This window comes from Pomacea canaliculata, linkage group LG9 (genome assembly GCF_003073045.1).
Source record: "Pomacea canaliculata isolate SZHN2017 linkage group LG9, ASM307304v1, whole genome shotgun sequence".
NCBI classification, from domain to species: domain Eukaryota; kingdom Metazoa; phylum Mollusca; class Gastropoda; order Architaenioglossa; family Ampullariidae; genus Pomacea; species Pomacea canaliculata.
In genome coordinates this window covers 3,266,486-3,291,681 of record NC_037598.1, presented here as the reverse complement: position 1 = coordinate 3,291,681, position 25,196 = coordinate 3,266,486, and the positions used below count along the sequence as shown (strand labels likewise).

At 38.2% G+C, this 25,196-nt stretch overlaps 1 protein-coding gene across 1 annotated transcript; it reads left to right on the top strand.

Annotated features, from left to right (window-relative positions):
• Nucleotides 1–143: 143 nt before the first annotated feature.
• On the top strand, nucleotides 144–25,132 carry LOC112571717 (E3 ubiquitin-protein ligase CHFR-like). The gene is made up of 20 exons (XM_025250940.1): nucleotides 144–337; nucleotides 836–932; nucleotides 6,319–6,367; nucleotides 7,415–7,478; nucleotides 7,632–7,751; nucleotides 8,828–8,898; nucleotides 10,572–10,990; nucleotides 11,511–11,586; nucleotides 12,277–12,355; nucleotides 13,310–13,374; nucleotides 14,555–14,694; nucleotides 15,920–15,975; nucleotides 16,190–16,288; nucleotides 17,636–17,797; nucleotides 18,470–18,553; nucleotides 20,130–20,200; nucleotides 20,767–20,853; nucleotides 21,737–21,853; nucleotides 24,401–24,476; nucleotides 24,754–25,132. The coding sequence occupies exons 1-18, from the start codon at nucleotides 220–222 to the stop codon at nucleotides 21,755–21,757; spliced, it is 1,878 nt and encodes a 625-aa protein (XP_025106725.1). The 5' UTR covers nucleotides 144–219; the 3' UTR covers nucleotides 21,758–21,853; nucleotides 24,401–24,476; nucleotides 24,754–25,132.
• Nucleotides 25,133–25,196: the final 64 nt, after the last annotated feature.

Genomic DNA, 25,196 nt, shown 5'->3' with positions numbered 1-25,196 from the left:
TTTAAAAGAATCCGTATAGCAATTTCTTTAGACAGCTTGGTAGGAGAGAACTGTAAATGAATTAAAAATATACGAAAAACACAAATTTATGCGCCTTTCCGGTCTGAAGAAGAAGCTAGCTTGACATTCTACAGGATGTCGACTTTCCCCGTTTGCGAACTGTGTTCAAGCACCTTTAAGTTTGTGTAGAAGCCTTACGTTTTCCTTGTTACGCGTAAAATGAACGAGAACAACTGTCCGGAAGATGTCCATTGGGCACAACTTGTATGCACAACAGACGTTGACACTCCTCCATTTTTGATAGGAAAAGATAAGTTTACTATTGGGAGGTCTCCAGGTGAGAATGAACTTTGACACGAAATCAAGACTAATGAAAGCAATAGCTTCAGTTAATGACACAGTTTATTGTTTAATGTTCAAATATGTGCCGAATTTTTTTTTTAAAATTTACCCCTATATATATATACCTCATGCATGATTGTAAAACGGTAGTGTGTAGGAAGTATCTTTGTTTCATTTTGTGAATTGATCATTTGTATGGCATGTTAATTTATTGTAATTAAGACTTTTTTCCATTTACTGTTTAATCTTGGTCCTGTGCGCCTTCTATGAGATTAGATAATTTTAGTGTTTTGACCGTTTATTATTTAACATTGACTGGGTAATTTTTCTGACAGTGGGCTTATGCTATACAATATTGTTTATATCCATGGGAGGAAGCCAAACCTCCCACTAAGGTTATTGGTAAAAATAGCTGGCCCTGCGTGATCAGGTATCACAGTTTATATGTTTATATACATGCACACCCATACAACATATATATGTGTGTTTGTAGGATGTGATATATCTCTAAAGGACAATAAGCTGGTATCTGGACACCATTGCTACATTCTTCGTGATGAAAGTGGAAAAGTTTGGTTGCATGACACAAGGTACTTGTCTCTTTCTTTCATTTGCAATATTTTCATTATTGGTCAAGTTTCCTATTTGTCCTCGTCATTTCAGATCATTGATTTGAGCGCAGCTTTTGACACTATAGACCATAATAGACTTGGTGCAACATTTGGTATTGATGGTGCAGTTCTTGTTTGGTTTCAGTCTGATTTGCATTTTCATGTACAGTTTGTTGTCATAGATGGCATTCAGTCCTTTCCATACTATCTGAGTCATGGTTGTGCAGGGTTCGGTACTTGGCCCAGTGGTCTTTATACTTTATGTTCAGCTCCTGTCTGATATTATCAGCATTCATGACTGCTTCTATCATAAGTGCACTGATGACACTGAATTGCCCAAAAATGCTCACCACTTACATTTCTTCAGTGCTCTGACTGGCATTGAAAATTATATTACTGATGTTCTGTATTACTGTATTACTGATGTTCTTGCCCAGATGACTAGAAATAAGTTTAAATACTGAGAAATTTGAAGTCATGAATGTTTGCTTATCTGCTGTGCAACAATCAGTCTTTTAGACAGTAACAAGTTCATTGGCTGTGGAGGAGTTAAGGCTCTTTTTCAAACTTCTGTAAAATATCTTGGTGTGTATTGTGATCAAGCTCTTTCCATGCAACAGCATGTTAGTTCCATTTGGCATCTGCCAAATAGCTTTCTTACAACTCCGCAAGACTGTGAGTATTTACTCATATCTGTTAGAAAGTACTATTGCTAGACTTGACTCTTCATCGGTTATTGTGCAACTTGACAATTGCAACTCTGTTCTGCAGAGCCTAACTGTTGATTAGATCATGCAGTTGCAAAGAGTTCAGAACAGTGCTGTGCACCTCATTTTATAAAATCTAAGAATGAACACATTACACCTTTGCTCGAGGAACTTTTCTGGTTGCCAGTGAAGTTTCGTACACAGTACAAAATCGCAGCTCTAGTGTTTCACCATTTTGGGATACACTTCCAGCCTATTATCTACAACTCTGTCCAACTATTTTCCTTCTAGAGAAAAGCTGCTAAATGTCCCTAGGATCAAGCTGAAATCTTTAGGTGGGCATCTTCTTCTTGTTCCTATTCACCCCCAGTGGAGCATAGAGATGCAACCACACCCCGCCATCGGACCCAGTTTTGGGCGTCCCTTTCCAGTTGGGACTTAGGTGGGCATATGTATTACTAATTTGTATTACTAAGCTCAGGTAATGCTATTCCATGCCAGTATGCAAAAGTAACACTCCTGAAATCGTTTGTGCCATCTGCGGTCCAGCTGCTCAACCTCAGATGAAGTGTCAGTGATGTGTGTGTGATGTTGTAGATGCGTAATTGATTATTCTTGATGCAAGTTATTGTTTGTTTTATAGTATATATATAATTTGCCTTCCTTTCACATGCTTATGTACATCTTAACGCTGCACCTTGTGAACTTGTTCTACTTTTATTTTTAACTTACTTTAACTAGAGCACCGTCCCATGTTTAAATTGCCCTCTGGGACCAATAAAGTTGATCATTATCATTTTGTATGTTTACCGATGTTGCACCAGCAACTTTCAGCTGAGATGTGCATCGTCATTGTTAGCATTTTAGCAGCAGCTGAATATGCACTTGCTCCATTATGCTTTTGACAGAGAGAGAAAGTAGTTTTGACACAGCTCTGGGCCTACTTACAAGAGCACCAGCTCATCCCCCATGCTCAGTCAGCTTAGAGACTTCACAGTAGTGAAACAACTTTAATTAAAGTGACCACTGACATATTATCTGCCCTTGATAGTGGTGATGTTTCTGCCTTAACTCTACTGGACCTGTCTGCTGCATTTGACACTATGAACCACTCTCTGCTCCTTCATAGACTACACACCCTCGATGGGATTTCTGGACCTGCACTAGCGGGGTTCAACTCCTATCTCACTGACAGGACACAGACTGTGTTTGTGTTTGTGTTTGTTGATGGTCAAACATCTCGCCCTGCTCCACTTTCTTGTGGCGTCCCTCAAGGCTTGGTACTCGGCCCACTTCTGTTTATTCTGTATATGAAGCCACTTTCATCTTGCATCCACAAAGAAATTTATAACACTGCCAAGCCAAGCATTGCAAAAATGTGTCAAGAAGGTCAAGATATCAAATCTTCAGGCCCAAATAAATAATTGTACCTCCTCCAGAACACTTTTTGACATGCAATCGAATGATTAGAATTATCTAGGAAATGCCACTTCCCACTGCCTATCCTGCTTCACAGCTGCCACAAGTGTTTTGTGACTATTTTGCTAACAAGATTTCTTCACTCGTTTGTCCACCAAGTCACATCAACGTCGGCGAAACCAACATCACCTTTGCATCCTCCATCAGGAATCTGGGATTCATTGTCACTGCAGACATGACTCTTGCTAAACAAGTTGCAGCGGTCAGTCTATCATGATAGACAAGCTACAGCTGTCTGTCAGTCTGCCTATTATGAGCTACACAAGATCAGCGCCACCCGTCACATTCTGTCTTCACGTGCTACCAACACTCTTGTCTGTGTGTTTGTTTTATCCAGACTTGATTACTACAACTTCTTGCTTGCTGGCTGCCCTGTATACCTTCTTCACAAACTCCAAAAAGTACAGAACTCTGCTGCACATCTGGTGTTTAGAGCCAGAAAACAGGACCTCGTCACTCCTCTCCTTCGTTATCTGCACTGGCTACCTATCCGTTCTGGCTAGAGAAAGTGTGCGTGAGAGAGAGAGAATTAGAGAGAGAGAGGGACAAATCTAAAGTTTAGTTATTCTATAGATCAGGGGTGGGCAAACTTTTTTGTTGCGAGGGCCGCATTGCTGGGTCATGACTAGTCCGAGGGCCGCACCTTGTAATTGAATACAAAAAGGACGTAAAATCGCCAAATTTTAAACAAACGCATTTATTTAATAATGAGCACATGAAATATGTAACACTGTAGGAATAAATATAAAACCAGAATGAACAATTAAGCACACACAATTTAATGAGAAACATGTTTTTGAATACAATTTTGCTGAACAATTCTTTTAAAATTTGGCTCAAAATTACTGGTAGATACTCTCATAACTGACAGCAAGTTTGCATCTGAAAGCAATGACCTGTTCTTTGACTTGTTTATATTCATGCAGGAAAAACTTTGCTCACAGATGTAACTTGAACCAAATATTGAAAATAGCTGGGCAGCAAATACTCTTAAACAAGGAAATGATTTGTTGGAGAGGCACTTATAAAACTCAACCAGTGACAGGGAATAAAACCTTTCCTTCAATGCATGATCTGATTGAAGGTGTATCAGTTCAAGTTGTAATTCATCAGGTGCATCATCAACATGAACAGAAAAAGGACATGATAATATGTTGAATTTTGATTCCATCTCCTTAAAATCCACAAATCTTCTTTGGAACTCTTCATTCAAATTGTCTAACTGTGCTCTAAATTTTACATGCAGGTGAGCAGGTACTTTTGCCTTTGATAACAAAGAAAAATGTGTGAACTTCCCTTCACTTGCCTGCCTTGAAAATAAAGATAACATTCTTTGAAATGCTTGTATCTCTTTATACATGTCATGAGCCAATAAATCTTTCCCTTGCAGCGTGACATTTAACTGGTTTAACTTTTCAAAGACATCAATAGCAAACATCAATTCACATTGCCACAAATCACTTTTCATTTTGGAAACAAAGTCACACTCCATTCCCTTAATGTCCAGAAACATCAGGATTTCATGCCGCAAGTCCCACACTCGCTTTAACACTTTCCCAAGGCTCAGCCATCTGACGTTGTTGTGGTAGAGGACGTCTCCATGCTGAGCCTCTATATCCTCCAGTAGAGCTTTAAATTGTCTGTGATTTAGAGCTCTTGCTCGAATTGTATTGATTACACTTACTACAGGATCTATAATATGTTTCATATCAAGTGCTGCTTTGCATAAATGTTCCTGGTGAAGAATACAATGGAATGACCAGAGCACTTGATTTGGATTGTCTTGTTTTATTCTGTTTTCCAAAAGTTTGACCATTCCTACATTTTTTCCACGCATGGCCCTTGCACCATCAGTAGTAATACTAGCCAAGATGTTCCATTTCAAACCGCTGTCATCAACTGCTTTTAGAACACAATCACATATATCTTGGCCAGTTGTTGTGTCTTTCATGGACTCCATTGCTAGTAATTCTTGTGTGATTGTGAAATTTTCATCGACCCCACGAAGAAAAATTAGTAACTGGGCAGTATCCTGTATGTCTGTGCTCTCGTCCAGTGCTAATGAATAACACAAAAAACTTTTACTTGCATCCGTCAGCTGTTGTTTTAGTTCTTCACTAATCATTTCTACACGTCGAACAACAGTTCTCCTTGATAATGAAATATTCTCGAACTTGTTTTTCATTTCCGGACACATTATAGTTACGCAATCCACCATACATTGTTTTACGAACTCTCCATCTGAGAAAGGTCTGTTTTGCTTCGAAATTAAGTAAGACACTTTAAAACTTGCCTCCAGCGCAGTATCCTGATTCGATGAATGTTTTTTAAACAGAGATTGCTGCTTGTCCAGCTTTGAGACATATTCCAAAGCCTTTTTTCTTCTTTCTCCATCGGCCAGATTGCATCCAAAATCTCCGTGCTTTGTTTGATAATGACGCCGTAAATTGTATTCTTTCAGCACACCAACGGTATCTTGGCACAGTAAACATACTGCTTTCTGTTCAGAATAGGCGAAGAAATATTTGTGAGTCCATTCTTCATTCAAAACACGACCTTCGTTCTCAATTTTACGTTTTTTACCAGACATTTTTGCAGGAAATAACGAAAATGATTGGCCAGCTGCCTTCTTTCCACTCTCACTTCCACAACTCAAAGGCCTTGTACCACTCAAAACTACACTATTTATCCTGTCCCAGTCGAACGTTCCAGAAACCGTCCTTTGTTCCCACAACATGGTTACGCAAACGTAGTCTCAACCTTTATTTGCCCCCCTCCTCCACCCATGGGACCCGACTGTCCACGTGTCGAGGGTAACTGTGTGCGTGCGTAAGTACGCTGCGACGGTTTGTGTGTGAAGGTGGGTACGCACGCATACATCCCCCCTCCCACACTGTCTGGTCATGACCTTCCTAAGTTGGTCAGGCCGCTTCGTAACTCAGGTGTAACAAAGGGTCCACTGGCTACCGGCGAGACAGTTCAAGGCCGGCCATTACGTACGCAGCAGGCATGGGAAGGGACTAAGCGCAACTTGTTTTCGGTAATATTTTTTTTGTGTTGCCAAAGGGCTTCTGCGGGCCGCAGAGAACCACGTGGCGGGCCGCTATTTGCCCACCCCTGTAGATGTATGGTGGAAGTATTTGTGTGACACCAGTAAAGAAAGCTGGTCTCTTTTGCAGCACAAATGGGACTCTATTCAACAGTTCAATCAAGCTTTCTAAAGGAAAGGTAAGCATTTTCTGGAAATGTGTATTTAAAAATAAATAATTTAGTTGCTAAGCCTATAAAAGTCCGGCACCCTATTTCTCAGCAGTGTCAACTGAGGGAAGCACGTTGGGGCACACAGATATCAAGCCAGTGTCTGATGACACCACTTTAACCACTCATCTATCCTCCTGCATATTAAGTCAAGGGCAAAATATTGTTGCAGGTCATTTTGTAGCAATTTATAATGAATGTTGGTAAAGTTGGTTTTGCGCTGTTCTGGGCTAGCAAGGCCATCATTATGTGTATTGAAAAAGTTGGTGCTTAATGACAGTACATTTATCTGATTAATGCTTTTATTGCTATATACTTATACTACTATATACTGTTCTTACTAAATATTATTATTACTAAGTACTGTTATCACTTTATACTTTTAGCAGTGTATGTTATTACTAATTACTTTTATCAGCTGAGGGCTGTTTCCAGCACTTTTGTTTTTACCATGTCTTTATTTGGATGGTTTGTTGGATGGGGGCGAGGGTGGATGTAGTTTGTCCCTTTTTTTGGACTATCCTCATGTTTGTAATCAGGGTGCACTATAGAGAAAAGTCTAATACCATTTTTGACTATCCTTTTGGATGCAGTTAGGGTGCACTATAAAGAAAAGTGTAATACCATTTTATGTATATTCAGTTGGTGCACTACAAGTTGATTGTATATACCTTCCTCTCTAGTCAGCGCATTTGTCTGCTTTATTCACTTTAGCTGTAGGACATGCTAACAATAGGAAATTTTCACACTCCTGTTACACTAAAATGGAGAAAGCAGGCAGAAATGTTTGTAAGAATTATAAAGACTGAAGAGAGTGCTTATGTATGTTGGGAAGTGTTAGTATGTACTGTGAGGATTACAGAAAACCTTCAGTGAAGTGATTAGATGATTTGTTCAGTGCCAGAAGATTGATATGTTGATGAGTTCAACATAATATCTATATATGCAGCGAAGTGTTCCTATGTACTGTGATGATCATAGAAAACCAATAATGAAGTGATCTGATAATTTGTTCAGCGCCAGCAGATTGACCATGGTGACGAATTCTACATAATATACAAGAAAGGAGAGGAAGAGTTAAGTAAGTGTACAGTGCTCAAAGTTTCTTGATGTGTATAAATCATTTTAGGTCTGCTGGCAGTGAGACTATTAATCTGATGCTCTATTTATTAGTGTTGTGGTGGATAATGGCTGCCGTTTTTGAGCTTAGCCCTCTCTCTGAACTCTGTGCTAGATGTTGGCTATGTGTATCAAGATCTTCAGCGGTTGCGAGAGGAAGAGAAAGAAGAAGAGGTGGATACAACACTTGAGTATGACAGTGAAGCACTGCCACTGATAGATGCAACCATTGCAGGTGAGTGGCATTTTCCTTTGACAATAAATACATTAAAATTGATGGTAGGTTAGTACCACTACATAGGCAAGTATCACAAGAAAGGAATTATTATTTGGAATTCTCATCCTCTTTCTCTTTGAACTGTCTGTGTTTGTATTCATTTGTCTACTTGTATCCACACTGGGAAATGTGCTTTGCAAATTCAGTTATTTTAAATTTGTCTTTAACATTGAGGAAAAATAAAGTCATGCTTCACATTCTTTATGTCATTTTAAGTTTAATGATGCATTTTAATCACAAAGATAGTCTTGGACTGTCCAGGTGACATTGATTGTTGTGGTGGGGTTGTTTTCAATTGGCCAAGGACCAAATAAGACAACATAAGTCACTATTCACATTCCACATTCATATATGTACAAGAAACTATGTTAAGAAACATACATCAGTAGTCAAGTGTGAGTTTTACCAGATGGGAAGTTAACAACAGCAGAGGAAATAATATATAAAATATATATACACATAGTAAAATATATATACACAAAGTAAATCTGCATAAGCCCTCAGGGGTAATTCTAAATGTACACTAGTTAACTCCACCTTACCGTAATCATCAAAGCATGAAATGTTGCAGAAGCCAAGCATTAATGCTACTATTTCTCACAAGTTACTTTATTATAAATTAAACATCAATAATTCATTAACTAAAATAAACTTGAACACAAACACTGTTAACTACACACTACCTTTCTTAATCTAAAATTCTAAAAGGGGTCAAGTGTATATCTTAAGTGTCCTCCCTTTCACAAACAGTAATGAAGGAAGTCGCCACACTGTGGAAGTTTAGGTTCAGGACTAGGTATGCTGAGTGATAAAATGACTAATTGTACTCAGGATACATGCTAGAGTTGGATGTTTGCGTAATGTCAGGTCATGTGGCACCACAGGATGAGTGTTTTTAGATGCAGGAGGTGCTTCAGGTACAAGATTCTTTAGAGTCATGAGTTGATTTAATATGGAGTCAAGGGTTTTGACTGGAAATGGAGACATATCTGATTGGAGAGACAGAAAAAATACAGAATTGTGGTGGGTTTCAGATGAGAGTTTGAACCAGGTGATGGATGAGGAGCTAAAAGCATTGCATGGCGTTAAGCGCAAACATCCTGCTGTGAGTATTCTTATGCAGAACTATGTCATCAAATGTAACACACTGTGGGACTAAGCATTACTTTATTTATGAAACACAAATAACTTAATACTAATTGAATTACAACTGTATATTTAATCTTGGGGATATTAATTCACAATCACTTGTAGAGCGAAGAGAAAAAGCATGTGAGAAAAAGACTCTTATTGAACTAAGTGTGGAAGCAGAGCAGTATGACTTATAGTGATGTTGATGGTGATTTGTGATGTGAAAATTCAACATTGAAGAAGGCCTCTTTCAAGTATTCGAAGCACTGTACAGTAGTTCAATGAGTACAGTAATGCTGAACAACCAAATAGGAGCTTACTTTCGCATCACAGTAGGCATATGTCAAGGATGACCCCTATCACTGGTGCTGTTTAATATTTTCTTGGAGCAAATCATGCTTAAAGCTCTTCATGACCATCATACTTCCATCTCAATTGGTGGAAGACCAATCTGCAACCTATGCTTTGCAGACAACAGAGATCTGTTAGCAGGCACTAACAAGGAATGAATGACCTCACCAACAGATTAACAGAAAGTTCAAATGCATATGGAATGGACACTAGCACTGAAAAAAGCGAAGTTATGATCAATGGCAGCGGCAAAGTTTTGTTGTTTGTTTTTTTGGTTTTTTTTTTGTTGATTGAGCTGCACCACAGTTGCCCTCTGGGACAAATAAACTTTTATCTTATCTTAAAGCAGAGATCTCTATGACCGGGGTACAGGCTCCAAGAGGTCAGCAGCTTCAAATACTTGGGAGCCACCCTCTCTAAGGACGGCAGCTCCACGCGAGATATCCATATCAGGATCACGACAGCAACAGCAGCAATGGCTAGTCTAGATAGGATCTGGCATAGCCATCAGATAAGGTTCACTACCAAGTACAAGCTGTACAAATCCCTAGTAGTGTCCATCCTGTTGTACATGGACTCTGCTTGCTCAGCGCATAACTCTGCTTGCTGAGACGGAAAGGAGAATCTAGGCATTCGAGAACAAATGCCTGAGGAGGCTGCTTCAGATTTCATACAGAGGACACAGAACCTACGACTTTGCTTGAAACAAGATGGCCACAGTCGCAGGACACCAGAAACCTCTACTTTCAACAGTCAGGCAACTAGGCTGGTCTTCTTTGGCCACGTGACCTGGCACAACACCTTGTCGAAGACAATCCTTCAAGACACCTTGGAGGGTAGTCAATGCTGTGGTGACCAGAGAAAGAACTGACTTACAAAGGTCAAAGACTGGACTAGTCGTCCTGTACAGGACCTGCTGACTATAGCTATATAGCTGACTATATACAATAGACAAGAGTTGCGGGCCCTGTCAGCTGCTGTATCTATCCATGTGATCCCCCAAATAACAGGTGCCGGTCAGGGGACGACTGACTAACTTTGGCTGTTACTTCTTTATGAGGAACAGACTATGTATGTCATAGATCAAAGACAGATTACCCATTTTTATCACTGGTGTCCTACTTTAATTAAGGGTGTGTCTTGAAACACAGAAGACAGAATTAATCAAATATAATAATCTACAAGGGCAAGGAAAAAGTTGCTTACTAGGATGAAAACTTATTTGAATGAGGAATAAGGCTTGTATGATTTGTATATTCTGTCACTTTTTAAAATTCTTCTGTGTTTGTCTGTTAGGAGCTAAACTTAGAGCTTGTAACCAAGGAAGCAAGATTTCAAGTGGAATCTAACCCTGTAACCACGCAAGAAGGCTGTCAGGGTTTGGAGGCAGCCAAACGTAATTCTTTAACCAAGCAAACAAGTTGTCAGCCTTCAGAGGCAGCAGAATCTGACCCCCTCTCAACCACCGTGATCATTACAACCACAACCACAGCCACCACCACTACCCCATGTAGCACATCATTCAGCACAAACATCACTGAGAGAGCAGCAGCTGTAGACATAGCGGAAGGAAAACAAATCAGCATCAACAGCCCTCCCCAAGACTTGGTCCCATCAATTAGTGCCAAGACACCACAGAATGTTGAGGAAGAGGATTCCTTTGCCAGCACCCTCACCTGTATCATCTGTCAGGAACTTCTGCATGACTGCATTAGGTTAGCATCCTTACTTGTATTGCAGTATAAGGTAAATGCTAACACTTGTCATTTTCATCAGGAGTGTCATCAATAGATATCCTCATTATTAGGACATCAGGTATTGTCATTGTCTACTACTTTGCTTTGCATTCTCTGACTGCATCATATGGTGTGTAACAGACATCATCAACAGTTAGGGTATTATCAGTAGACATCCTTATCAGTTAGCGTGTTGTTAAAACTTAAAAGGCATCCTCATTAGGTAGACTATCACCCATGTGACTGCATCATGCATTGCTTTTCTTTTACTTTTATAATCTTAATATATATGTAAAATGCTTACTGCATAAGTGTGTTATGTTTACCAATTGTATAATTGTGTAAAATATTCTAGAACCATCTGTCTAAAGTGCCACCTTATTGATTAAATTGTCTATATATATGTATCAGATAGACAGCATTGTTAGCAAATAATTAAAAATGTGTGTGCATGCATGCGTGCATATGTGTGTGTGCATGCACATGATGGTACCTTTAGTCTTCAGCCATGCATGCACTCTTTCTGTGCTGGCTGCTATTCAGAATGGATGAGCCAGTCCAAAGAATGTCCTTCAGTGAGTATTTTAGTGATGGTGTCTAAAACAGTAATATGATCTTAGCTATAATGATGGTGTCTGTAATAAAAAAAAGTTAAACGATCAGAATTTTAAGCAGAACTGTATATGCAAAAGTTTGTGTATCACTAGAAATTTAACAGATTTAAAAGTTGTTTTTGCTGTCAAGATTACTTTATACATTGTATGATTTGCAGATTTATTTTGCCTGTATTTATTTTATGGAAAACAATCATATTTCAATTACATGATAGATGTGCAAATCAATAAGGCATAGATTTGTCCATTGATTTCTCCTCTTTTGCATTCACTAAAAGTTTAATTTTTGGAAACGATAGAGATGTATACAGATTGTTTCCCATTAACCAGTTGCTGCTTTTGTAGGATATGTTTAATATTGCCACTGACAAAATGAAACTGTCAGAAAATTGTCAGAAATGGTGGTTCAAGATTTATGAGCATAAGCATATGTGACTTCCTATTCAACATTGTATTGGTTGCAGACATTATAGTAGTGGGCATACATACATGTGTATGTAAAATGCATAGATACAATATTTAATTGTATTAATCTACAACTTGCCCTCTGGGATAAATAAAGTCTTACTTTAATGCATCTCTCACTCACACACATACAAGCATTTGTACATATGTATATTTGATAAAATCATGTCATTACATTTTGTCTAGTGTCGCACAAGAGTGGAGAGGATTAACAAAAACCACATCGTCAACAACCTGATAGATGCTTACTTGAAAGAGCATCCAGGTGCGTTGTCTACTCCGGATGAACATAATTAGAAAAGATGATAGGTGAAAAGGGTTGGGTATTGTGCTGTCTCTAGCTCTGAGTTGATACAGGAGAAAATGGTAAACTACTTAATTTACTCTTGTAATAAGATTACACTGATTTGAAATAATAGGTATCTGACTTTAATGGTTACCCAGTCAAACATGAAATGAAGCTAAAAAGTGCTGATAGTTCTGTAGCGGAACATATTGTCATATAAATGATTTTTTAAATTAATATTTCTTTTGAAAAAGCAAGTTGAGTGACCTAAATTCTTATTTCTGAATTATTGAAGGTGGTAGGGTTAAGGCTAGAGTTGACCCTTACATTAGCTGTAGCAAGTTGAAGAGTTTTTAAGCACAGTGCTCATAACAGCAGGCCTACTTTTGTGATGTGTCAGGAAAGGGGGCTTGACCTCTTTCTAAGGGTAGAAGAGAACTAGAACTGCAATATTCAAAGGCTTGTCTACTATGAATGTTGTGATTTGGGAAATTAATACCTTAAAGTGAACTACCAAGTTATTTGAAAATAATTTGACTTTCAGGTTAGCCTTGAAAAAAATAAATTCTGTTCTTGTCGAGGTAGTTTATTGGTGTATGTGATGACCTTAATATCATGGCCAGGTTATTGGTATATATAATGACCTTATTCTGATGAACAGCTTATTGATGTTCTGATTCAGTCTTGGTATAATAGCGTGGTGCTATGTGTTGATGAAAAGAAACAGTTTGTTGATATACTAATAGTTACACAGTCTTGATCTAGCATTTTGATATTACATGTTCATGGTTGATATTCTTGAATAGACTTTTCTACAATAAGAATTTTAGTAAACTTTCCAGATTCACTGCAGGCAATGTTTTAAAATTGTTGACCTTCTTAGCTGATGATCTGTAGAGGAATTGTTATACTTGTTTGATGTAATGTGGATAGATAAACAACGTTCTGAAGAAGACATCAAGACTTTGAATGCAAAGAACAAGATTACACATGACATGGTGAGGTGCTGTCTTGTCTTGTTACTCACATTATTATTGGTGAGAAGAGCTTTGTTCAGCTTCTTGTTATCTGCTGCTTTGACTTCTGCACCCATAGTGACATACTGCTATAGCCATATTCTTACTTCTACAGCCATATTGACTGATGTCTATACCAGGGGTGGGCAAAGTTTTCTTTTTGCGGGCCGATCTCAAAATTCTAAGCTATGCGATGGGCCAGTTAAGAAACCAAACGCCCAGGCCACATGACTACACAACACACCTAGTGATAATGGAATGGACAACAAATTAGTACATAATGGCATTAACTTACCAAAATTATTGTGTAAAATCAAGCTGTTTGAATTTGCTCACAATAAAACTTTAAAACCAGCCTTATTTGAAGGCAGCCACCCTGATGCACTTAACAACTTTATCAGACATTTTAGCCATGTTATTGATAAATTTCAATCAAATTAACCAAGGCTGAATAAAAAAATAAAAACAAGTGCACTTCACATTTGAGCAGATGGGCTGGTCCAATGACATCTGTAGGCTGCATCTGGCCTGCAGGCCAGCCGTACTTTGCCCATCCCTGTCCTACAACCTTAACAGCCATATTGCAAATTAGCATCAGATGTATGCCCAGAGATCCTTTAGATGTCAGGCATTAATTTAATCAGTACTTTATCAGTGAAGATTGTAAAAATTAAAAAAAAGGTGTATCTAACAAGCCACTGGTAATAATTGTTGTCCCTTTAAATCCATTAGAGAAAAGCCCTATGTTATAGGTAAATATCTTCAGTCAGTAGTTTTTTTAAGGAATGGTGCATTAGCACACTCAGCTTATAACCATGACCAATTCTAATATGGTTATAAGCTAAAGCATGCTGACTGAGTTTAAGATTGAGTTTAAAGAGATACATAACGTCTTCTTGATGTTTCTCTCTGGGATGCTTTTGTTCTGCATGGATTAAAAAATCTGATCTTTATATCTTCAATATCCATGAAACTTGGTTATGATGTTGACCATGAGTTTGAGAAATGAAGATTCTTATTTGATAACGTTTAAGTAAGCAGTTGCCAGGTTTCACCATGTCTGTTCTGTTAATAACTACATGCATGTGTGTAATACCTGATGGTTTGTGTCAGACACATTTACCGCAGGGTTTGTGGGTTATTTGCTCTGTCTTGTCCTCAGCTGTATCCCAGGCAGCGCTCTTCCAGTTCTGACTATTCAGAGTCTGATAACGAGGATCAGGATCAGCTTCTAGCACCATGGATAGCACCAGTCACGGGCTCAGTGTTTGGTTTTGGAACACCTTATTTTGGAGTTACCAAGTAAGATGAATGTGCATTTAAGATCTTTCTTAACTTGGAAAATGTTGTCCAACGTTTGACCAATTGTGTGTGAAGGTTACTAAAAACTAATGATTTTGTGGCATATGTTTGGGACATTTGAACTTTGATCAACATGCTGAGCTTAGTCTTGTTAGACATTCACCACTATATTGCCAATGCAAAAGTTGCATTAGAACACAAACATTCTGACACAAGAATCTTTATAAATGTATGACCTCTGCAAAAGGTCATAAATGATTCACAATCAACTGATGTGTGCTGGTAAACACAGAGATAAAAGGAACAAGCTGTCGCTTTCAAAATGTACTTCATTTAGTTTACATTATTTTTGCAGAAAGTTGTAATGTAGGACAAACGGTAGTCCTGAAGCAGTCTCTTTCCAAATTTACTTGATTTATTTTAAATTATTTCCACAAAACTTTGTAATATAGGGCAAATGGTTAGCACACAAACTGTCAGCCATAAGCCATGTAACAGAAATGACCTTTATCTACTGAAATAGTTTAGTTTATTTCTTGAGGAGCAGGGCTGCATCTATAGCGACATATATAAGAGGTGGTTGTAGTGTGGAAAGTCTTAATAAGGAGGTAAATTGTGCAGTGTGAAAGGTCTTAATGAGGAGGTTTTACTGTACAATGGGACATTCAAGTACTTCAGAAGTTTGATACTTTGGCCAGTAAAGAATGAACCTTACGATACTTGGCCTCATCAGGGAAGAGTTCAAGGCAGAAGTCTCTGTTATGTTAGTCCTCTGAACTACATATCTCACTTACCCATGAGGATCATACAGTGTACTGCATGTTAGGAAACACCATTAATATAGTTTTACACACTGTGCTCTAGTTTTAAGAGAGACCATTATTATTATAACATAATGAGTATTTATAGAGCACAATATATCTGCTACCAAGCTGAAAGCTCTACATGTGCACACACACGCAAATTAACTCAGAACAGACCCTTGTTATAGATTATTACGGTTTTACATGCTGCACAAAGAAATCGTGAATATATTTACAGTTGTAGGAATTGTCACAAAAGAGGAGGATGAAGAATTGCAGTTGTTGTCTACTGGAAAGGTCATTGCTGTTGTAGACATATTATCAAGACTGTTGCTATGTTATGGCTGTATGTTACAGGAGAGTGTATTGATTACAGTATTAGTTTGAATTTCATAACAAGAGAGCTGCTTGCTGTTTCACAGTTTGGCCTATAGAGCTCGGTGTCGTCAATGCCCAGGTGCATCAAATAACTCCACAGGTAAAGAGATGGAGCCTTCTTCAAAGTTTCTTTGTTTCATTATTTCATGAATGTAGACAGGCTGGCAGTAACATAATGTGATGGTTGTTGTTGAAACTCTTCCCCCATGAGAAACACATGATTGTACCCTGCTCCATGTGGGCCAAATTGCTTGCTCATATGATATATAATTTTTTCTGTGAGATTGTACCTTTAAACCATAATTTATTTTCAGCATCTATTAACTCCCCTGTGGCTGGTGTAGCTGGTGGATCATGTGCTTCAGCTACCAGCAACACAGAGCAGCCTTCCGTATCAGGAGTCACTACCACAGGTGATGCGTCATATGCGCTGTCATTGTATACCAAACATGCTCTTTGTGGAAACATGCACATCATGAACACATATATAAACACTCTCTCACAAACATGCACATGCCTATTTTAAAAAAACCCTCAAAATTCAAGTTCATTTATCATAGTACTTTTCTTGGTCATTTTTGTTCTCTCTCACTTGTGTTTATTTATTCTGTCATTGTTGCATTTAATTGAAGATTTATAGAGGAGCTAATTCTCCAGTTAAAAGCAGTTGATCAATGCTTGTCTACCTGGTAGACAACAATGCATTCTTACAATGCACTATTTATGTTTTTTAAATGGGATTTCTGTAAAAAGTTGAAGTATAGTAATAATAGTAAATCTTAAGAATATTAATTTAATAACCACAAAGGCCTTTAATGAAACACTCAACTGATGTGTGCTGGTGAACCCACTAACATATCACTCCAACCATATTGACATTCTGCCTGACTTGAATTGACCCTGCAATGAGAATATTGTCCCATGTAAGACCACATTGTCCAAACACTGAATGTCAGATTGGCTCAGGCTAAATGAGCAGCAGAGCAGTGACACCTGTTAGATGTTAACTGAGCGTCTGCTTGTACATTGAACATAAAGCTCCAAATTAAAGAAAGGCTTTTTTTTAAAAAATTGTCTAAGGAGAAAATCACTTTAATACACCATTTTGAGATGTGTTCTTTGAATGTGTTCTGCCAACTAGAATGTTTGGTTTTTTTCTTACTGGATCAAACAATGCATGGTTTTGTTGATAATCTTTAATGTTAATAGCTACTTGTGTCATTGGTGATCAATTTGTCTTTTGGGCCTGAAAATTCAGCTTTCAGTGTTGGGGTGATGTGTACTTACAATATGGTCATGGCAAGATTGATTTGACTTGGGCAGGTGGTAAATATAGCAAGAGTAACATGGTTTGGGGTTGAAATGACTAGTAACCAAATGAACAAAACTCTCATAATTAATGTACTTTGTTTATTTGAGGTTATTTCTGCAGAAAGTCATAATGTCAGCAATCAGCTTGAAGAAGTCTATTTTTGAGTTAACGTACTTCCTTCTTTTCAACACACCACTTCTACCAAAAAAAGTTATAATAGAGTCATAAATCACATTGGGGAAGTAGTCACAATAAATATGACATTCATACAGCAAACTATGTCCATGAAAATATTTTTAGGACATAATTAAGAGGAGGTCACAATCTAAAAGGTCTTAAAAAGAAGGTTTTACTTAACAGTCACCACTCTTATGTCTATCACATCACCATTTTCATTTTTTTTTTATGGTACCTATATTGTATTGATCTGAAATTTTTCTTTTTTAAGATGGAAGCCTGACTGTGGATCGAGATGCAAAAATAATGCCAGTCCCTCCTGATTACCATTGTGCTGCCAACCAGAACCATGTCCTGTGCCAGTGTTGTTTACAGATCTTTCCTGACCGTCGAGCAGAAAGAGACTTTAATTCTGATATACCACCTCAACAGTGTTAGTTCAGGTCTTAAAAGTCTTGAAAAGTGTGGCTGTTATTTCTGTTTCACCCTGAACTTATTTAGCAGTGCTGTGTCTTTTAGTTGCCTGCTCTCAACCCAGTCAGTTCTGATGGGTGCTGTAGCTTTTATTCTCACTATATATATATATCATGAAGCTGTTGGACTTAATGCTGTCTGAACTTTGATCTGTGTGTGGTGTGGTGGGGGGGGGCTGTATGCTGTCTGATCTAAAGAGTTACTGACATATGGATGTATGGCTAAAGCTACAGGATAGAGAAAAAGAAACCTCTCAAAAAGTGAGAGAGCAGATTTTCTGACAAATACTGTTTTTATTTGCTGCTGTTAAGGAAAGGGGTGGTTTGTTTGTTGGTGTCATCTGTTTTTTTCTGAATTCATTTATTTCATGTTATTTTTTTCTGTGTTGTTTGATGTTAGATTTGTTTTATTAATGTTAGTGTTAGACCTGGTGATGGTATTGCTTGTTGTTTTATGTTGTCTGAAGTTAGGACTGGTGTTTTTGCTGTTGTCTGCTTTGTTATTGGTGTTATGGTTGTCTGTTTTGTTACAGGAGTTACTGTTACTGTTTTCTATTGGTGTTGTTACTGTTGTCTGTCTGGTTACTGGATGCTGTCCAGTGCTAGAACTTGTGATACTATTATCTGTTCAGGTACTGTGTGTTTCCGGGCTTTCTGCCATGCCTACTGGGGGTGTCGAAAGCTTGACTGCAATGGGTGTCTGGCCAAATTCAAAGGTAATGGTATCTAGATTTGTGTGTATATGAGTATTTGTGTATGTAGGTTTGTCTGTGATGTGCTGCAGGCACATAAACCTTGTTATTTTTTGTGTGTGTAAATTTTATGCTTCAATCCCATCTACTAGCATGCCTACAACATATTTATATATATATAAATGTGTGTATGAATATGATAACACTGTACTGATCTTTATTTACCATTGCTTGAAACCTGTCTATTTACTTGTCTACAACTTGTAAAAGAAACAGTCCCAATAAATCCTTTAAATGTGGACTGAAACGGACCTTTTCCTTAAACATTACTCCTAATAACCTTTCCCATAATGCTAGTCCTTTTTCTCACCCTTCCTTTTGCTATATCATGTTACTCTCAGCTCTTGTTCTTGTTATTTGGTTCCTCTGTGTTTTCTGCATTTGATTTTACTCTTCGTTTAGTACGGTTGTTTATTCTTTTATAGCTCATATCTTATTTGTTTGTTTTCATGTCCTTCGTATGCTGTCCATGTTTCGTTCTTATTCTTGTTCTTAAGTGCTAAGACCATGCTCCTTAGGAGTGTGAGTATGCGCTTTACAAATTTTGCATTTATTTATTAGTTATAGGTGTCAAGTGTAAGTAAAAGGAAGAGCACAAGTATTTCCCTCTAGTACCATTAACCTTTCATGATCTGTTGCTCGGTGGACAGTGAAGAATTGATGGAAAGTGATGTCTTTTCACTTGACTTCTTTCCATCATTTTTCATCTTTGCATCTTTTTCATTCATTACCACAAGTTTTGTGTCTAATATTGATTTTTAAATCTATTACAGATTTCCTATGTTCCTGAATTGATTTCTATTTTGTCAACTTATTTCCCACGGAATTTCGTTGTCTGCAATTGCTCCAAAGAAGTTTCAATGTTTAGCTGGCATTGTGTATCTCTAAAAAGCTGAGCTTACGATGATCATTAGCATGATATTCTAACAAGAGTTGTGCTGCTGGAATATTTCTGTCTGCAGCAGTTAGGCCACCTCACTAAAGACTGTGAGTAGTGTTTCCTTACCAACTTCATAATAATTTTCAGCAAAACTTTGTTGATCTATCAAAGAAATCAGCCACTGTCAAGGTGTCAGGCCACCTCTGTGCTGATGGCATTTCATCCTCTTTTCAACATGAGTGTGCTACACTAACAAGGGTCACAATGAACTCTTCACTTTTGAGACCAGATGCGTGATATCTTTTTGTACAGTACTTTAAGCCTACCATTGATGGTAGAGTAAAGGGCTATATAAATCAACTTTATTACCATTATAGTTCCAGTCATGGTGTGCACTTCAAACCTGCCACCATCCGCTCTTTGGTTGAGTGCATAAGCCACCAAACTATGGAGGAAGGACAAGGGAGTTGTGATGCAAGTTGAGTCTTCCTGTAGGAAAATAAAAATGATGTTCTGCTTGATGTATCTCTGAGATGTGTGGAAAGTTTATATCATAGGCCTTTGATTCCTGATATTTGTTTGATTTGAGATTGAAATTTGCAGGAGATAGATGTCTTTTGTATTTTTCTTTTTGCAGAGATCATTTGTTTTTTATTCCAGATCTAAATTTTGGAAAGAAAGTGTTGACAGGCCTCATCTTGGACAACCCTTACGAGTCCCAAGTCTTTCAGGTCAGGACCTTTCTGTATTTTATAATTTCTTTTCTTTGTAGTCATGTACACAATAGAAGAAGTCAGTTTCTTATCATTTCTTATCTTAACATCTCTGTCACCTTTTTTTAAATCTTATTATCTCATAATTTCTGTCAGTTTTTTCATACATTCGCAATACATGAGCCTTTTGCTCAGTGCTAACTGTTAGACTATGTTGCATTGAAACAGGATGATTGAATAATGTACAAAAATTTAAGGAGTGAATGTTTGGAGGTTATTTCAGATGTAGTGCTCAACCGATTTGTATGGCTGCTAAGTGTTCATCAACTTATCTGCACACAACACTTGCTGGTGCAGGCTTTTTGATGGTAGCAACTGTAGTACACAGTGTGTACAGCTACAGATTATTTGCTTAATTTACATGTAGTATGGCTGCTCTGATAGTGAGGATGGGTTGCCTTAGTGTCGTTGCTTGGAGTCAGCTGCCTCGGAAAGCTAGATGAACCTAGTAATGTTTAGAGACAACATATACGACTGTTGTGTTTTGCTGATGTTTTTGGTGTTGTGCATCTTATCTGAAACAGAACTACCTTCAGACAAAGGGTTTGGCAGTTCGAGATGTGCTAGAGACGTGCATCACCAAATGGAGGCTGGCACATACAGTTGTCCCGGTTAGTGTTAGTGTGGCTCTAAGGATTAGCAGAATAATGCACACGGTTAGGGTTAGCAAAATAATGCAGTGTTGCCTTGCTGATTTCTTTCAATGTTCTGGGATTTTTTGAGTGGTATAGGCCTTTGCACTTTTTATCTGTTTCCCAAACTTTTATTATTACTAATAGAAAACTTAGGGACATCACAATATATTGCTCCAGTTCTGAAACAACCTACCTTTTTGTGACACTTTAGATCTCTTCAATAAAAAGCTTTTCTAGTTTGATTTTGTGTGGCAGGCCCAACAGCGACACGCTTTTGAAGTTTATTTCAGGATGTTACACTGGACTGAATGAAATGTGTTTTAGGGGGAATTAGGCTGGTTGGTGGGTGTGAGAAGTGGTGCTTGGTAGTAATGAGTGTATTTTGATGCCATTTTTTGCTACATTGAAATGGGTTAGATATACATACTTTATTAGTTAAATAGTGAGAGGTGTATCAGTTATATTGTTTTTATTTTTCTTTGTAAATCTGACCAGCTCCCTCCTCAAGGATGGTAGGTGCATCATAACTTTTTCTCATGCAAGGCTGCATGTTAGGCTGAATATGACTTAAACAGTTCTATTATCTTGCTGTTGACTGTTTAAGACATGATAAGAATTGTTTTGATAGAGTGTAACTATATTCAGTTTTTATTTAGCAGAAGACTGAATTTTGACAGATGAAAATCAGGGCTTTCTTTTGGAGAAGTTTTTAGTGGCTGCACACTTGTCCTTTTTTTCAGCTTAGGCAGAAAGAAAAGATTATCCAAGCTAAATGTTGCTGTCCTGTTATCCAAGCTAAATGCTGCTAGCCTATTCATGCTGAACATAGCTATCTGCTTTGTTTATGAATCTTTTTCAGACCAAAGCCAGTACCATCTAACGGGTGAGATGCCTCTCTGTTATACGTGTGGCCTCCGTAACTTCAAAGCTTTGGCATACCTGTATCGGTATGATATTCCTCAAGGTGAACTTCCAGGTAATTACTGGTGTACTACTTTGTGCCATATTCTTCTACCAAACAATGCAACCAGTTTTTGGCACTGTACATGTAGTCATTTTGTTTAGGTCATTCTGTAACCCTATTTTATCCACACACACATATACACAAAACTCTAGCAAAGCAAGCAAAACAATACAGATATCCCCATTTTTTCGGGGGTGGAGGTAAAGGTCATCAAACATTATTATGTCGCTTGGGAGTGAGATGTTGGAAACCTCACTTATCTCAAGGTTGGTTTTTGGTGAGAGCAGTCGCTGCTTTTCCAACCCTCTATGGAGTCAGGCCCTGACAGCTGGGCCCATGGGGGGAAATTTGCTGCATCATACTGGTATTGAACTGGCTTGCCTCTAGGTTTAGACACCAGTGCTCCAACCAGTAGCTGTCTCCCTTCCCCAGTTCATAGAGTTAGCTTGTCCTCTTCTCAATGTCAGCTCCACAGCTATACCACCACAAACCCAAACCCTAACCCCTACCTCATGTCTTAGAACTAATACAAACCATGACTTCCACTTATTAATATTCCTAGCTTGTGGTAAATAAGTTTAAGCAAGCATACAGACACATGCATATGCATTATGACTCTCTCATGCTTTTCGAAGCGCAACTTTTTGATTATTTCAGACTCTCTTTCTGTCCCCTAAGCTCTTCTTTCCAATGATTTTGAGCAACCTCTTGTGGTCCAGCTTCATACAATTCATGCAGCACTTATTAACCATAATAAGGACATTGTTTTTATTTGGGCTCCTGGCCATGCTGGTATCTCAGGCAATGTTCAAGTGGACCAGGTTGCCAAGGCTGCATGTCAGTCCCCTGGCAAATTGCACTTGTTGGTATCATCAGACCACAGACGTGTATATTAGGTGGATTGCTGTCTGTCTGCCAAGACCAACACTTAGACTCTTGCGAAGTTCTCCGCTGTTAGTCTCAGTGAGCCTAAACAATGAACGTCACTAAACCGGAAACTTTGTACATTCCTGCCTCGTTTTAGTAGTTAACTAGAAAAAATCGTCTGCCAGCAGTCAAGTAATACAAGTCGTGATCAAACTGTAAACCTTTTTTCTTGGCCTACGTTCAGTCCCTATGGCAACGCCACTGAGACACTCTGGGCCAAAATGAATTATATGCCACTCTTCGCTGTCTTTCCTACCGCTTACCTTCATGCCATCCTGTGAGGCGGAAGGTGGTCCTAGCTAAATTAAAGTTAGGACACACCTATGCCACGCAAGGACACCTCTTACGAGGTGAACCACCACCTGTTTGTCTATGGTGTAGGGGAAGTTTTAGTGCAATATATGTTATGATTGATGATTGGGAGATGAAAGGAAAGGGCTGGACATGGGGTCACCTAGAGCGGGTTTCAGTCGATCGACATCGGTGGCGGACTCTGGTCGAGGCCTTATGTGCAACCTGATGCACGAAGAGTTTGATGATGATGATGACATGTTATGATTGTTTATCCTGAGCTCCAGGTTATCCACCAGCAGTTTTTTTTACAGAAATTTTTTTTTTCTTTGTTCAGGTCCGTCCCATTGGATGCAGTCTTTACATTTTTAAAGAGGATAGGACTTTACCATCAGATTTAAGAAATTTTATGTCCTGATGACTGTTTGTCTTATGGTTTTTTGGTTTGTTGGTGGCCTTTTTGGGCATCACCACTCCTTTTTACACTTTACCCACTCTTTTACACATTGTTTACTTCTTGCATTGGTCTTTTAAAGAATGTTATGGTTATGTCACTCTGGGGGTTTTGTCCCTAGACTTTATAAGTTAAGATTACTTTTTGTTGCTGTGATATAGCCTCAGTTTCTGGCACGGTGTTAAAAACAGACATCTCTCTCTTTCAACTTCACCAACAGATTTAATAGATGTGAAATGTGGGCTCTGCTTACTGAAATCGAGAGTAGAATCTAGGCATTCGAGAACAAGTGCCTTCTCTGGATCTTGTACAGAGAACACAAAACTATTGACTATATATGAAGCACAGTTGCCACTCTTGTTGGACTCCAGGAACCTGTACTTGCAGCAGTCAGGTGTATGCTAGTCTGGTTTGGTCATGCTACCATGCATGACACCTTGTCAAAGACTATGTTTCAAGTTACGTTGGAGGGCAATCAACACCATAGTGGCCAGAGAGAAACTGTGGCAGGGAATGAGTTTATACAACACCCCATTAAGAAACATCTCTAAAGCAATCATTTACAGCATTTGCTATAAGTCAGTTACTACATGTATTTGCTAGAAGTTACTATTTGTTATGAAAACAGTACACTGTTTACCACAGTATTCACCAGAAATAAAGTTTAGTGATTCTGAAAACACAAAATAAGAGCTAATTGCATTTTGATTGTTAAAAATGCAGAGGGGTATGAGAGCTGTTATTGTCATAATGTGCAGCATGAATCTCATGCTTTTTGCAATTAATTTTCAAAAAATGATCATGAATATTTGTGAGTACTGTTGATGTTTTATAGAAGACAATGTAGCAATCCAGAGAACTCAGATTTTTTTTTAATATCATGGCAGCGGAAGTGACTGCGCGTCCCAACTGCTACTGGGGAAAACAATGTCGGACCCAGCGTAACAAGCCTGCCCATGCACAGTGAGTTGCCATCCTACGATTGAAGGTTGTTGGTTAGATCGAATGGTATGAACATGTAAATGTTATCTCTTAATTGAAAGTCATTGGTAACATTTAGGGCTTTGGATACATTACTGATATTTTAATTAATTTCAAGTGAACCACAAAGTCACTGAGCCCATCAGATTTCTATGCTGCATAAAAAGTCATTAGTTTTGCGACAGGAACATGCCCGTCTTTCATACTCTATACAAATATTATTGCTGTGGTTTTGATAAGGATTCTTTTACCTTTACAGACGTTTCAACCACATCTGTGAACAGAGCAGAGTGTGAGTGTGACAGCCAGTGCACCTTCAAAACAGGCGTCAATGTGATGTCAGCATGAAACACATTTGTCTTTTCATGTATAGACCATAGTGTGAATGGACTGTTATATATAGACAGTGGTTTTCATGTACAGACCATAGTGTCAACATATAGACAGTGGATATTTTTCTTCTTGTTTTTTTATACTGCAGAATATTTTATACTCAGGAATTTACATATTTTTGTAATAAGTTTTAAGTGTGTGTGTATTTAATATCTATATGTGTGTGTCAAGTTGCTGCATGCTGTAAATGACTATATCACATTAAATTACTAAGTGCTGTGCCTTCACAGTTACCTTCAAAAGCACACTGAGATATAAAGGTTTTTGATATTCTGACCTGATCTCATGGAGTACACCTCAGCTTATAAA

Excerpts from the sequence above, each read along its gene's own strand:
- LOC112571717 (XM_025250940.1), top strand. The coding sequence starts at position 220 with ATGAACGAGAACAACTGTCCGGAAGATGTCCATTGGGCACAACTTGTA. Across the intron at positions 338-835 it reads TACTATTGGGAGGTCTCCAG|GATGTGATATATCTCTAAAG; the intron begins GTGAGAATGAAC and ends GTGTGTTTGTAG. Across the intron at positions 7,752-8,827 it reads GATAGATGCAACCATTGCAG|ATGAGAGTTTGAACCAGGTG; the intron begins GTGAGTGGCATT and ends GGTGGGTTTCAG.